This window comes from Xenopus tropicalis, chromosome 2 (genome assembly GCF_000004195.4).
Source record: "Xenopus tropicalis strain Nigerian chromosome 2, UCB_Xtro_10.0, whole genome shotgun sequence".
Taxonomy (NCBI): Eukaryota; Metazoa; Chordata; class Amphibia; order Anura; family Pipidae; genus Xenopus; species Xenopus tropicalis.
The window spans coordinates 77808632-77825057 of NC_030678.2; the positions used below are offsets into that span (position 1 = coordinate 77808632).

A 16426-nucleotide genomic window follows, 5' to 3' on the forward strand; every position below is an offset into this window, starting at 1 on the left:
TGTGAATTTGTCGTTTAAACGACATTTAACGACATTTTTTCCCCGACATTTTCAAAATGGAGTAAAGCTCAGTGTAACTCTGTCAGACCAATTCTAAGCTTTTCTGTTTTGTTTCCCCCAGTCTCCATTAAACACCTAAGGTAGGAGCCCCATTGGCAGCCTATTGTCAGGGGACAAGTTTCTGTCTAACCCTAGAACAATAGGTGCAAAAAGCCTCATTAACATTTTATAAACAAGTAAAAAAAAAAGTTTAATTTATATCTTATATATAAAATGTTTTTACCTCACATTTGCATGATTATGCTAGTTTTAGCTTAATGAATGAGGCAATAATAACATTTTGAGTGAATATATTGTAAACATTTTTATTAAAAGGAAAAGTAAAGCCTCCCAGGCAAATCTTTAGTTTTAGCAGCAGTGCCCCCTCTTTAATCATTTCACTGACATTTGCCCCAACTTATCAGTGACCCCATAGCATGTCCAGAACTACAGAGCTGCTTGACAGCATTGGTCCCCCACCTGTTCCCAGCAGCCATCTTGGTGATCAGCAAATACACACTGGCCCAACAGGGCACTGGATAAAAACCCAGTGAGTCCCAGTCCTGTTGGACCTTTATTAACCAGGCATGTTGGTGTGTGGGCCGGATTGCTGCTGACCAGTAATGAGTACGGGCTAGAGAATAAGGTATTTAGGCCCTTAAATCTTGTTACAGAAGTGGAATTACACAGAAATATCGAAAACATTAGAAAGCCCAATTGTCCTAAAAAAATGATTTATAGTTTCCCTGGGCAAACTAAAATTACCCCTCAGGAAATGCCCCCAAAGTGAAATGGCATATGAAATGCAAAATCCTGCTGTAGATGTGGGACTGGGTTTGATGGCACCGACAGATTTATTAAGAGCTAAAGGCAAATTCATAAAAAAAATGTCGGGAAAATGATAAAATCTTAAAACTCTCTGTTTAAAAGACAAATTTAGAAAAGTGGAGATAGAGGTTTGTGAATTAGGTGGAAAATCCGACAAATCTATCTCCACTTTTATTTTGTCTCAATATCACCACTTTTGTGAATTCCCCCCTTTGTGTTCAGCCTGGCCCAATATACCACTGATCAGGAAAACCTTTCCCACTTCTCAGCAATGCTCTCTATTTGTGGCCCATTATAACACCGGATCCGGCTAATTGTGAACTAGAACAGCTTTCTGCAGGTATGTTGTTCTAGTTTGTGGTTAGGCTGGGACAGGTTTGTTGAATCGCCATATATTGGGACATATGGAGAGAGCATCGCTGAGGAGTGGGTGTGCAGGGAAAGCTGCTCAGGTTAGGTTTACCTAATTGGTGGTATATTGGTCTAGCCTGGAAGTGTTGAAGAGAAACAGGATAAACAGCGGGCTAATTCAACTTAATATAACATAGATATATCATTTTAACCTAAATAAAATATACTGAATAAATCACAACACATCCAGATAGTGGTAGCTCTACTAAACAACAGCTAACAAGTTAGGATGAAAAGGTGTAAAGATATACTTAGGAGGAAGCAGTGCATTCCAAGATGTCTGCCACATCTAGGATTGAAGTGGGGGTAGGATAAATTTTGCAGAAGGAATAGTGAGCAGCTGCTTTTGATTATACACACAATTCTAACAGTTATGCAAAAATCAAATTTCTTGAAATGTAACATGTTTTTACTTAGTAGAGCAATGTATTGATGATTGGTACCCTTTAAAGGAGAAGGAAAGTCATATGAAGAAAGACTGGCCAAGTTGGGTCTGTTTAAACTGGAGAAGAGGTGCTTAAGAGGTGACATGATAACTATGTATAAATATATAAGGGGATCATATAATAACCTTTCTAGTGTTTTATTTATCAGTAGCTCCTTCCGACACGAGGGCACCCACTCCGTTTAGAAGAAGGGAGGTTCCGTTTAAATATTCGGAAAGGATTTTTTACTGTGAGAGCTGTGAAGTTGTGGAATTCCCTCCCCGAATCAGTCGTACTGGCTGATACATTATATAACTTTAAGAAGGGGCTGAATGGATTCTTAGCAAGTGAGGGAATGCAGGGTTATGGGAGATAGCTCTTAGTACAAGTTGATCCAGAGACTGGTCCGATTGCCATCTTGGAGTCAGGAAGGAATATTTTCCCCTCTGCGGCAAATTAGGCTTCAGATGGGGTTTTTTGCCTTCCTCTGGATCAACTAAAAGTTAGGCAGGTTATATATAGGCATTACGGTTGAACGTGATGGACGTAAGTCTTTTTTCAACCCAACTTACTATGTTACTATTTTGGCATTTTACTGCCGATAGATTTGCCACATTAGTGCCACCTAGAACAATATATTTATTTTGCAGAAACCATTACTATATCTGAGTAAACAGCTTTAGAAGCTTTCTCCATTTGTTTAAGATAGCAGCTGCCATTTTAAGTAGCTTCCTGCCTGCTGTCTAGCCATTATAGCTCAGCTCACACAATCCTAAGGGAGGGGGGAGGGAGTTCTTAGTATGCTCATGGGAGGGGGGAGCAGGAGAGGGGAGAGAGAAGAGAACTGCGCAGACTTTGGCCACAGGAATTAAGGATGTTTCTGATAGAGGAAGTCAGACACTAAAACATCATTGCGACAGTAATACTCAGCGCCAAACGGGTCTCTTAATGAACACTTCTTTGTGATGTGCTGAAAATTGCTTGCAGCTTCCTTAAAAAGTTCACTTCAATAAGACCTCAAGACGTATCCAAAATAAATATATAGGAAGTGCATGAAAGATAAAACAAAATAAAACTAATAGTGCAATATGTTAAATGCAAAATATGAACTCTGAAGTTTGCAGGTTCCCTGAGAATTCTGCAGTGGTAAGCCCCAAAATGTGTTGGTGAAGACTGGTGCTGGCAGGGGTTTCCCCTGTTACACAGAGGAGTGAGTCCACTATAGCTGTAGCCCACCTGTAAACAGTCAGTTTGAGTTCTGGTCCAGTATTTTATGAAAAGTCTAGGGCAATAATTTTCACAAATTAATAAAGTATGGGAGAATATTATAGGGGAAATGTACCAACAGTAATTTTTTTTTTTTAGATTTTTTATTGAGTGGTGGCAGGGGTTGCCAGTTTTTTGTACAAATAGTCTAGATTTTTCACAATTTGGCTGAAAAGAACAAAAAACAAGATTGAACAAAAGTAATCTAGTTTTTAGTCCCTTTTAAAATTACTCTGTCATAGAATAATCCCAGTGTTTTATGTGCAAACTATGGCCAGATTTTTTTTTACAAATTAGGGACAAAAAGGGCTAATATAGGAGAATACAATAGTTAAAATATACCAACAGAAATTTTTTAGTGTCTCCATGTTTTATGTAAATCTGTAGCCAGATTTTTTTACACTTTAGGGGAAAAAAGGGGCTAATTTAGAAGATGGATGAAACTAGGGATGCACTGAATCCTCTGTTTTGGGGTTCGGCCAAACCATGAATCCATTTTAAAAGATTCTGCCGAAAACCAAATCCAAATCATTAGGCCACAGAGGGGTTAAAGTAAACTGCACACTTCGCATTTGGTGAAAATTTTTCAACTTCCGTGTTTATGTGACAAAACGTCAACGATTTTAAGGATTCAAATTTGCTTTGGCCAGATGCTGGGATTAAACTGGATCCGAATCCTGCTGAAAAAATCCAAATCCTGGATTCGGTGCATCCCTAGATGAAATTGACCAAAAGTAATCTTGAGTTTCTGGGCTTTTTTGTTTTATTTTGCACCAGAGGATCCCAGTGTTTTTGTGCAAACTACTGCCATATTTCACAATTTAGGGATTAAAAAACAGAATGGGTGACAATCACTTTAAGGGCTCTTATACATGTGCGTTTTGTAGGCATCTAGAAACGCATGCATAAAAAAACATGTATTGTATTAATATTTAGATCCTCTGCTCAACCAGGTGCCTGAACTGGAACCAACTAGAGCTGAAGGAAGGACCAGCCCCCCCAAAGCGTCTTGCATCTGATTATATAATATTTCTCCATATCATTATGAAATTACCTATTTCTAAAACAACAGCTGCAAATTTGTTTTTTCTGTAACGCCTTACATTGGATCACATATTGTTTCTGCACACTAATTTATTTAAAATCCTGTCACTGCAGAGGACAACATCAAGAGGCACCTCCTGCCACCAATGTTCCCTCTAATTTTCTACCATCTGTGTTTTAATGACATGCAAGGTACAGGAGAAACCTACATATCTCCACCCACCTGCCCCCCACCTATACAGTGCTAACTAATGCAGTCAGCCCTGTATTATTGGGGGGAGCTGCAGGTCTCTGCACTCAGATCACTGAGGCCTACAATTATCTGGCCACTGGATTTAATCTGTCACTATTGTCATACAGTGGCTTGCAAAAGTATTCGGCCCCCTTGAACTTTTCCACATTTTGTCACATTACAGCCACAAACATGAATCAATGTTATTGGAATTCCACGTGAAAGACCAATGCAAAGTGGTGTACACTTGAGAAGTGGAACGAAAATCATACATGATTCCAAACATTTTTTACAAATAAATAACTGCAAAGTGGGGTGTGTGTAATTCTTCGGCCCCCTGAGTTAATACTTTGTAGAACCACCTTTTGCTGCAATTACAGCTGCCAGTCTTTTAGGGTATGTCTCTACCAGCTTTGCACATCTAGAGACTGAAATCCTTGCCCATTCTTCTTTGCAAAACAGCTCCAGCTCAGTCAGATTAGATGGACAGCGTTTGTGAACAGCAGTTTTCAGATCTTGCCACAGATTCTCGATTGGATTTAGATCTGGACTGTGACTGGGCCATTCTAACACATGGATATGTTTTGTTTTAAACCATTCCATTGTTGCCCTGGCTTTATGTTTATTGTCGTTGTCCTGCTGGAAGGTGAACCTCCACCCCAGTCTCAAGTCTTTTGCAGACTCCAAGAGGTTTTCTTCCAAGATTGCCCTGTATTTGGCTCCATCCATCTTCCCATCAACTCTGACCAGCTTCCCTGTCCCTGCTGAAGAGAAGCACCCCCAGAGCATGATGCTGCCACCACCATATTTGACAGTGGGGATGGTGTGTTCAGAGTGATGTGCAGTGTTAATTTTCCGCCACACATAGCGTTTTGCATTTTGGCCAAAAAGTTCCATTTTGGTCTCATTTGACCAGAGGACCTTCTTCCACATGTTTGCTGTGTCCCCCACATGGCTTGTGGCAAACTGCAAACGGGACTTCTTATGGTTTTCTGTTAACAATGGCTTTAAATTTCTTAATAACTTGATCCCTGACCTGTCTGGTGTGTTCTTTGGACTTCATGGTGTTGTTGCTCCCAATATTCTCTTAGACAACCTCTGAGGCCGTCACAGAGCAGCTGTATTTGTACTGACATTAGATTACACACAGGTGCACTCTATTTAGTCATTAGCACTCATCAGGCAATGTCTATGGGCAACTGACTGCACTCAGACCAAAGAGGGCTGAATAATTACGCACACCCCACTTTGCAGTTATTTATTTGTAAAAAATGTTTGGAATCATGTATGATTTTCATTCCACTTCTCACGTGTACACCACTTTGTATTGGTCTTTCACGTGGAATTCCAATAAAATTGATTCATGTTTGTGGCTGTAATGTGACAAAATGTGGAAAAGTTCAAGGGGGCCGAATACTTTTGCAAGCCACTGTATATCACACCTCTCATGCTTATTCATTTACTGCCCACCAAACATATTTTATCTCTTTCTATTTCTTCAACAAATCGGTGCTTTTGTATCCTTATCCTATTCACCCTTATCAATAATGTAGCATCTCAATTCTAGGATTTTAATAAACCCACTCCACTATGAGAAAATGACGAGACAACAGAAAAGAAATGTAGATGGCAGCATCAGTTATTCCTATTTTTGCTATCATTTATAAATGAGGCACACATCTGCATCTAGTTATGCTGCAAGAAATTGACTGTTTGACTTTTTTCTGAATTTTTCAAGCACATTAATAGCTACTTCTCATCATAACTGTTGTCTGTCACTTTATTATAACATCAGTATCAGTATTCTGGCCCACAAAGCAATGATGCAGTATTACTCCTTCTTTTTTAGCTGTATTTCCATATTCCTATTGTGTTGTAAATAAGAAAAATAAAGAACAAAAAAGGTTTTTATTTTTTTTATTGAATATAAACTATCTGGGGTAAAGTATCCATTCTGGTGGTATAGTTTTCCTTTAAATAAGAAAACTAGACATTTCAATATTTTTTTTACTGAAATATGAGATATATTTAAATGCAATGTCTTTAGTGGGATTATCAGTGACTTATTTTAATCCAACATGATGTCCATGTAGATCTGGTGTGAAAAAATTGAATGACAAAGGATAGGATTGGAATTCTGTTTTTGGGACCATGTGTCCAAGATGTAAACAGTCTGTATGCTCCTTTACTCATGAAAAACACTTTCACTATGTAAGGTGTAAAGGACAGGGCTAGTCTGTGGCATCCGAATCTGGAACATGCACGTTCACAGTGAACCAATTACGCAAAGGAGAAGAGATATGTGCTACAGCACTAAGGGGAGCACTCCCGCACATGTTACACAGGTTTAAAAGGGGTAATTCATGGCACCTGGGGGTGTAAGTGCAAAAGCACAATGGGACACAAGAATGTGCCCTTTAGCGCTCATCTCCTTCGCAAAACATCTGGTGCTCAGTGCACTTCAGAATGACACGCAGGAGGAAAGGATGCCTACGTGCCTCTCCCTGCCCACCCCTTTTGAAAAGAGCATTGACTAACACAAGCAGAGTATTTATTCATGGTGCAGTCTGCAGGTCTCTGCACTCCAAAAGGGAACGCAGAGGACTGTGGCTATTTGCACAATGCTCAACATGGCATGCAAAGTGCAAAACATTGGCAATGCTCTGTTCAATAGGAGTGGGCCTTTTTTTGCACTTTGGTCCACTATGTAGAGCACATACAGTCATGGCCAAAATTGTTGGCACCCCAGAAATTTTTCCAGAAAATCAAAATTTGGGGGTTGTTTTGCTGCCTCTGGCACTGTGTGCCTTGAATGTGAGCAAGGCATCATGAAATCTGAGGATTACCAAAGGATTGTGGGTCGCACTGTAGAGCCCAGTGTCAGAAAGCTGGGTTTGCATCCGAGATCTTGGGTCTTCCAGCAGGACAATGACCCCAAACATACGTCAAAAAGCACCCAGAAATGGATGGCAACAAAGCGCTGGAGAGTTCTGAAGTGGCCAGCAATGAGTTCAGATCTAAATCCCATTGAACATCTGTGGAGAGATCTTAAAATTGCTGTTGGGAAAAGGCGCCCTTCTAATAAGAGAGACCTGGAGCAGTTTGCAAAGGAAGAGTGGTCCAAAATTCCCGGTAAGAGGTGTAAGAAGCTTATTGATGGTTATAGGAAGCAACTGATTTCAGTTATTTTTTCCAAAGGGTGTGCAACCAAATATTAAGTTTTGTGTGACATTATGTCCAATTTGCTTTTTTACCTCCCTTTTTTGTTCTGTTCCAATACACACAAAGGGAATAAACATGTTTATAGCAAAACATGTGTTACTGCAATAGTTTTCTGTGAGAAATACTTGATTTTCTGGAAAAATTTCTGGGGTGCCAACAATTTTGGCCATGACTGTATGTCAAACACAAGGCCTGCCGGCCAAATCCGGCCCGCCTGGCTGTTTTATGTGGCCCGTGTGAGTGTGTCTGACCATGCAGCGTGATCAATTTCCTGACAGCGCCACTCGAGTCCCTGTGGCGCTGTGACTGCCTGACCAATCAGCATGACAAATTGCCTGACTGCATCACTCCAAGTGGCCCCTTTTGTTATGCCCTGCAGGGTGCGTATTACGTCATTACGCACTACGCACCCTGCAGGGCAGAACGAAAGTGGCCGCTTGGAGCGACGCAGTCAGGCAATTTGTCACATTGATTGGTTAGGCACAGTCACAGTGCCACGGGGACTCGAGCAGCACAGTCAGGAAATTGATCACGCTGCACGGTGAGCCAGGCAATTTGAGAAATTAATAAGGGAAATTAAAGGGCACTTAAATGTCAACCATTCATAGGAAATAAGTACAGAAACACAGGTACTTTACACCTACAGTAAACAAAAATATTAACCAATTGTAATAATTCCACAGATAACTCTTCCTAAATTTTGATAGTGAATTCAAGCAAATGTTTTTTGATACACAGTTGCAGCATGTCTTGTACTTTAGTTATACAAGCTCAATCTTCAGTAAAATGCTGTTGAACTTTTCCACTTAATTACAACACACACTTTGTCTAAGCGTTGATTCTACACAAACACCACGCTGAATTTCCAAACCTAGGAAGTTGTGTTCTCTCATTGTTATTTCTCTTTCTCCTAAGAACAGGGTCATTTGGGAATTTACTGAATTTCCAGAGGATTGCTTAAGCTGTATACTGCAAAAAAACAAAACAAAAAAAATGTTTACTATAAATACATTGCAATCAGTTTTTTGGTTAGTTATATAGATAAAATTTAACAATCTGTGTCAGATGTAAAGATTTTGAACAGATCTATTTCTATCTAGCTGACCCCTCGCACCACCATATTTTTTTATTGTACTTTACACATAATATATGTGCTAATGCTGACTGTACAAACTTTTTAAACTTTATAAAAATTGCATATCCCACATACAGAAGCATAAGCTGACATCTTAGTTTTGAATAAGCTGGCAAAAAATATATGCTAGACTTATGTGTACTTAAAATCAAGGTAGAACAAGCCAGGGATAAAGGATAAACAACAAAAAATATTTTTTGACACACAATTATATTAACGTTTTTTCTCCAACACAGTAAAACATACAAGGAGTAGGTTAATGATCTCTGGGTTACAAGTGCTAAGGGGCACAAGAGTGTGAACTTGCACCCCAGGAACAAGCACTTGCACCCCAGGAAAACTGACCTATGCTGCCTGTGCCAGAGTGAAAGTCCAGAGCTATGGGTCAAGGGTGCAGACAAGCAATGTCCTTACAGCTTGCCTTAGAAAAGGCCCTATGGACAGTGCCACGCTGTGGCATTTGCATTATGCCACTCCATAACTTGCACATCAGCATGAAGCACAGGTTAGTGAGAGTGGGAGTTGCTTATGTGCTGATCCTGGCCACCTGCCCCTCGCCAATACAGTGATGACTTTTAATAGTAAAAGGATGAATTAATGTAGTTTGAAGAGGCAGCATAATAAATAAGTAATAACTGTATAAATTCCCTACAATATGTTATATGCTCACAGTGGGTCTGTTTTAATAGACATTGATGATTCAAAATACTTACTTTCTGACTTACTGATACAGCAATGAACAAATTATATGAATACACTTATCTGAAAAATATTGATTAATCTTTTCCACAGCAAAGAGTAACTTGGTAAACCTTTTTTTAATATGTATTATGGTTTTGATAATGAGTAGTTCTCTAATACAAGGAAAAAAAGCCTGACCTTGTGTGCCACTACTGCTGTCCACATGCAAATAGTAACCACTTACTTGCTTCTCTCTGCCTGCCTCAAAAATGCAGGCTGATAGCAGAGGAGCAAACATGTACCCTTGCCCAAAATTAAGCTGATTGCAAATAACTACGGCTGCCTACAAGGGGGCAGGCAGTAAAGTTTCTCTCTGACAGCAGGAGGGACACCTCCTGATATGTGTTATAGTATAAATGAACATGTGTGGAAGTGGTCCTCCACAATCAGCAATACAAAATTATTCAGAAATATTAGAAATGTACATTAGTTGTCTGCAGGCAGCAGAAGGAACATCACCTATATAGCATTTAAGAGAACTAAAATTAATCCTTGTCTGGCATATAAAAGTGACAAGTATACGATTGTGGGATATCTGTTATGTCATTTAAAAGATATGTATGTGGAGATAGCCCTCAAGTTGTGTCTGAAACACAGATTAAAGAAATATGATACAGCACAGTCTGTTTTATTATTGCTGGGACTTGAAATGGAAAGATTTAGTGGAAAAAATAAGCTGCTTAAGATGATATGGTTCAAATGGCAGAACATACATTAAATAAGATACCTTTGTAGGGGATCCAGAATCCACAGCATCAAAAAGCAAGATCAGGCAGCAGCATAAGAGAGATAAGTGCAGGCTGGGAACAGAAAGAAACACAGGCAGGAACATGGGAGGGGTTTTCCCTGCTGCTGCAGAGTTCTGTCAGTCAGTGCTATGACTATTTCCTGCAGGAAAATGAAAAGACACTCCTACCCCTTGTTTCAACCTAGACTCAGAAGCTAAAGCATCTCTCTGCAGCACTGATATAATGACCTTTTTAGCAGGTAAAATGCTTTTAAAATGTTTTTTTTTCTCTGCATCATTTCATATTGTGAGAAAGGTTGAATAATGTAACTGAATGTCACCTTTAATTCCTACAGCAAAAAAGCATTGCATCATCCCCTTGGAACTGTAACAGCATTCTTCCACCTGCTTATCTGGGTACGGAGTATTGGAGGGTACCTCCTGCTTTGCATTCTAGAACGAGAGCAGATGCTGCCTCAGTAAAGCTACAAGAAAATTCACCCCGTGACGTTTGTAAAACAGCTGTCTGGAGGTTGTGAAGGTGATACTCTGCCAGACAGTGTGCAACTACAGGTCTTTCACATTTTCCTTTAACTATTCTATTATCTCTAGCTGTACGCTGCACTGGTTCCCAATGCCCCTAACCCAGGGCAGTGCTTTGTGGAATTTGCAGAAAGTCTTTACCAATCCACGATCTTCAAAAACACCACAGAGACAGAGTACAGAGGCCACACCAGTGTCTCCTAATCAGAGTACTTCCTTTTGGAAGGCTAGTCATGTTCCTCGACTCTTTTCTAGAAAACGGTCCAATGTGCCATGTAGTTCCCCTAGAAGATCAACTTCTGCTCCTCAGGAAATTATTTTAAAGGTCTGCCCTGAGCCATGTGCATCCTCTACTGTAGACACATCCACAAAAAGAAAAACATCTGCTCCTGCAAATATTCTTAATAAGTCATGTTCAGCACCCTACACATTCCCTGTGAGTTCAAATTCTTACCTCACTCCTCCTACCTCACCTTCAAACTCCTTATCTAAACCTTTCAATTCTCATAGGGGGGATGCTCAAACCTGTGACACATCCAAAGCTCCCAAAACCACAGCAAGACCTTCTTTGGCACCAGACATGAAAATAAATAATTCTTCTCCTCCATCATCCCCTCTTAAATCCATATATGTTCCAAATACCTTTCCACTTAGGTCACCTTCACACAAATACTCCAGTACACAGAAAGTCCCTGTGTCTTTACCACCCAGTCCCATATGTGCGTCTTTTAAATCTTCACCCCCACTGTCTCCCTCATGGAAAACATCTCCAGAATCATCTAAAAAATCATCTCCAGCACATTCACCCCTAAAGTCTCCAGCTGCACCTAGAAAAGCCTCAACTCAGGAACAACAGCTCCCAGTATCTTCGCGCCCTCCATGGTCAGAGCTGGTAGAAGCTCGTAAAAGGCTGATGGCTGTGGAGGGCCGTCGCAGGGCTCTCTGTGCTTTGGAGATGCATGTGCAACAGATTCACTATGTCTTCCTTCAGGCAGAATTGCGGGTAGCAAAACAAAGAGAGGGTCTGGCACGTATGGTGGAGGCAGCTGGACGGGCAGAGGTGCAAGCAACAGTTCATGGACAGCGTATACGCAGGACCATGCGTCGGCACAAACCACGGCTACTGGCTTGTGCCCTCTGTGTTCCATGGTCTTACAGAGTTGAAAACCGTGTAGTTCAACACCCTCGCCGTACCCGTTGTGCTATATTTCAAGGCAGAGGCCAGGTGCTAAGGGGCTGTGTGGGTTGTGAGGAATCAGGCACAAGAGACTAAATAAGAAATGGCATTTATGCCTTGCTGAACTCGCCTCTGCATTTGCTTTGGAATACAGCCTAATTTTACATTTGCTCACTAAAGAATGTTATTTTGTACCCAGTTCAAGAAAGTCTGGTCAACATGGTCCTCTAGAGTCTAGTGTTTGAATGCTGCAGTACAGCATTGTCTGAAAGTCAAAAGCTGACAGTTTCTACCATCCCAAGCTAGTTAGTGTGCTTAAGGACAACCTGATAATCTGCTTCTCCCAGCATCATCTTTGTGGGTAGAGGATGCTGCAGTGGCATGCTGTACATATAAAAATGGTAAAAGGTACCTCAGTCATTATTTAAAAGAATGTATTTTATGTAGAACAATTTCCTGGACACTTCAAATTGCTTTTACTTACAAAGTCCATAAAACGAAATTTACATTTTCATTCAAGGTGTTTACCTGGGACTGATGTGAAACGGGGCCCAAGTGTCATCTGCATACACTGACAGAAAGATGGTACACAGTGTAGGAAGAAGCTTGATTTTGGTAAATATATTTGTTTATATTAAGTACACCTTTATAGGCGTAATTATGTATTTATGCATTAACCAAATGGCTTTTACAATGTAGCCTTAAATTACAAATTGTATTTTTCAGTTTTAAATGTATATTTTGACTAGTTTATGTCAAAGAATGTATATTTTGTCATAATTGATTGTCTGAAAAGGGACTCTGTCAGGAACAAGTAACAGTAAGAGCTATCAGCATCAGGTACAAATGTCAGTTCCATTCTATTTAGATCTTTATGGCACCTTTCTAATGAACTCATTTCTGTATTTCTGGTGGTGCTATATGTAAATGGATTAGTCCTTGTCCTTTGAAATTAGCAAATGAAATGAATGCACCTGACCTATACACTGAGAAATAACCTTGTGATGATCATGGAAACTGTTAAGTCAGATGTATTCACATTTCTCCGGTGAAAATGCAGGCAAAATCATCAGAGACAGCTGTTTATTATATGAATACAGATATAATTTTGCTATATGAATTCTTATTTAGTTTTTTTTACAGTAGGCTTAGTTTTATAGCTAAAGATGTATTTTCTTCTGCAGTATTTACTGCATGCCAGCAAATCACTTAGTAAATCTTACTCAATTCACTTTCCCTTTATTTTCCTATTTATTGTTCTTTGCCCATCTTTCCATTCTTTTTCCATTCCGTGTACTACCACCTAATTTTTATGGGTTTTTCTTTCTGTAATATTCTCATTCTGCTTCCTTTGAAGGCAAAGGAGCATGCAAGTCAAATAATAAATCAGGACCAACAGATAACCAATGTTTGCAAAATGTGGGAGAGCATGCAGCAACACGGGGTTCTTATATATACATAATATTTGAGCATGATTTTTTTCTAAACTCTCATCCTACTCATTTAAGATAGTTTGACATGTATATTTATGAGAATTATATTCATTGGATTTGTACAGGCTAGATATTAATAATAACCAAGGGTGTAAAATACAGACACCATGGAATTGGATATTAGTATGAAGTCCCTCTCTGGGCCTTACTGGTGCACTGTGTAAATATTTATACAAAACAAATCACTTTCCACAAAATCTGGAGGGATAAGGCCTCCGAGAAAAATTGGCTTTGGCACCCTGCAACTTACCTGAGCTCAGCAAAGCATTCCTAATAGGGAATAGTATTGTCAATAATTAAATGTGATAGCCTCATGTTCTATGGTTACTCGGCAACAGAAGTCATTTTTCTTGCTTCTCTCCAAGAGTAACTTGAGAGCACTTCCCCTATCTGCCTACCCCTAGTGATGTCTTGGTCTGACAGAAAGGGAGCCTGGGTAGTGTGTTACATAGAATTTACAGCACTGATATAGGTAAGTCATTGACGTACTGGATTTGAAGTGTAGTTGTTTTTTTTCAATTATCTGTTGATTTATCTGTTGAAAAAGCAAATTAAAACATAGACTTGAGACATTATATAATGGGGCTAGTATTAGTATCATTAGCTAGTAATGGGGATAGTATAACTATAAAGTAGTGAGTTTTATTATCTCTTTAAATTGGGTTTATTGTAAGGTGTTTAATACCACTGTTTGGGTCTGGAATGCTCAGTCTCTGTGCCCGAACTAGAAATCATGAACTTAATAGTTGGGGTTCCCTGTGACAATCATGGTAGCTGTATGGTAGCATAACTACCATACAGCATACCCTTTGACTGCGGCAAAAAGGGAGACCCCTTTTGCCATGTGATAACACTGCATACAAAAAGGGATACTGTTCTGACCTTCATTGACCTACATTTTGCCATCTCGCCCATTGTAGTCTTAGTGGTTTCCCCTTCTCCCTGATGGTGGCCTGTACCAGTCTGTACCCCTCCAGAACTTGTGGAAAGCCAAAGGATGGATGTTCTAGTTCAGTACTGTCTACTATTTCCATTGAAACAATTATTTTACATATCACATATGTGGGGTGAGTTGCATTAAAGTAATGATGTCAAATAAATACATCTATGCAGTCCTTAAGCAACTGGGGGGCATTAAGAACATTTGGAGGTTCACATCTTGCTGTCTGGTCCAATATTGGACAGCCTGTTGTAGTAAAACATCAGATGAAATTGTATAGAATGGCATTTCTAGTTTAAGGTAACCTTCTTGTTTGCAAATAAAAATTGCCTACTGTTCCTTAATTGTGTTAAAATTAGATTTTACAGAATAACTAATATGATAACAATACACCAAAATAGGGTATTTATAATTTAAGGTAAAAATAGTTTTTTAACATTCTGTTACTAGAAGGAACATGTTGAAAATAACTGCTATAAATCAAGCTGCTGCATCTTAGAGAAGCACAACATATAAGGAGAGGGTTCTTAAAGCTGTGTGTCTGGCGATCATTTGCAGCATGTACAGAAGAGCTCTAGTTTGTATTAAATGGGCATTTAGGTCCAGCTTGTGTTAAACTTATGAACAAAATTGTTTCTATAGTAAAATGCAGTTACGGGTTTAATATTTACATAAATAGTACAATCAAATGCTAATTTTCTTCTATATTCAAATCTAGTCAAAATTTGCTATGTATTAGAATAACCATTATTACTACTAACCTGAATGTATATTTAAGGGAAAAGATGAACATACCAGGGTGTGTCAGTGCAAAACAGTGGCTACAATACACGGGTGGTTTTATCATAGTCTAAAGGTTCTATTTCTAGGATAAACACACATTCATGCTTCCTCAAGGTCCACTAGCATAGCTTATGGTTTAATTACCTTCCATAGACCCCAACAACAGAATCCCTAGCAGTGAAAATTAGAGGAGATTGTTTTGTGAATGTCTATGGAAAATATTTTATCCAAAGCAAGCAATATGTAATGTGCACTCATAATTTATCTTATTGTGTGCAGATTTACATGAGTCTGTTGGAAGGGGGTTAACTTTACAGCTATTTTTGTTTTCAGACTCAGCTTCATAAAGGAATTTCCTATAACTAAAGGAGAACATTGAGACTCATCCTAAACAGCATAGGAACCCTTTTTAAGCCCTGACCAATAGATTATGAATACCTGCTTTTTAGTTAGAAAAGATTATAGTAGTAAATGGTTAATAACTGGAAGGTCCTAAGTGATCACCAGGGGGTATTTCTGTGTAAGCTGCACTATTTTCTGGGTGTAAGTTTGATATATCAGCGATGAAAAGCTCCTTATGTCTTTGGAGGAACTAATCATATCAGTGTGCCTTGTTTTTGTGATTATTGTCTCTGTCAATCATAACTTGCCTGGGGATCTGATTCTTAGCTGCGTTAAGGTTAATGCCAGACTGGGCTGATTCTCAGTCTATGGAGAAAAAAGAAGGCCAAGAATTGTCCCCTACGCTGGCATTAACCTTTCCCTGTGCCTGCACCTGGAGCTATTGTATTGGCCAAGTGCAGGCACACTGAGCGAATTTCAGCACGGAAACACGTGAGTATGCATATTGGTGCTGAAATTGGCTCTGTGTGCCTGCACCCGGCTTGGCACAGGGAAAGGTTGATGATGGTGTAGGGTATGATACTCAGCCTACGTTTATCCAAATCAGCCACATGTGGCATTAGCCTAAGGTGAAATTTACACAGTAGCCTATTTATATTATTTCCCTATTGTATTTGTCAAATGAAAAATTGGGGCTACAAGTCCTTCTAATGGAGTTATGTTAGAGTAAAGTGAACATAAAACAAGAGACAAAAAGGAGATTAGATGGGTGTTTTGTTTTTTGTGCCAGGTGAGAAAATGCTGCAAGATTGCATTTCCACCCACGGGAGAGAATGCATGAGATCCCAGAGTGTGGGATGATGTCCCATTTCACTTAAGAAATTTGCCAAATATTGAGCTACAGTCAATTTCATGATATAACATTATTTTATTGTTTATCATGTGAAAATGTATGGCCAAGAGTTTTCGTGTGATACACAATAAGTTTTTTTCATTGAATTGCATCTAGGTCTATGGAGTTAAATTAGAAACAAATTACAACAAATTCTGTTGTAATGAAATTCAGTGAGAAACCCCC

General features: G+C 39.3%; 1 protein-coding gene across 1 annotated transcript; it reads left to right on the plus strand.

The window, feature by feature from the left end:
- Nucleotides 1-10231: 10231 nt before the first annotated feature.
- On the plus strand, nucleotides 10232-14567 carry trnp1 (TMF1 regulated nuclear protein 1). The gene is made up of 2 exons (XM_004911547.4): nucleotides 10232-10330; nucleotides 10427-14567. The coding sequence occupies exon 2, from the start codon at nucleotides 10705-10707 to the stop codon at nucleotides 11884-11886; it is 1182 nt and encodes a 393-aa protein (XP_004911604.1). The 5' UTR covers nucleotides 10232-10330; nucleotides 10427-10704; the 3' UTR covers nucleotides 11887-14567.
- The last annotated feature ends 1859 nt before the right edge of the window (nucleotides 14568-16426 follow it).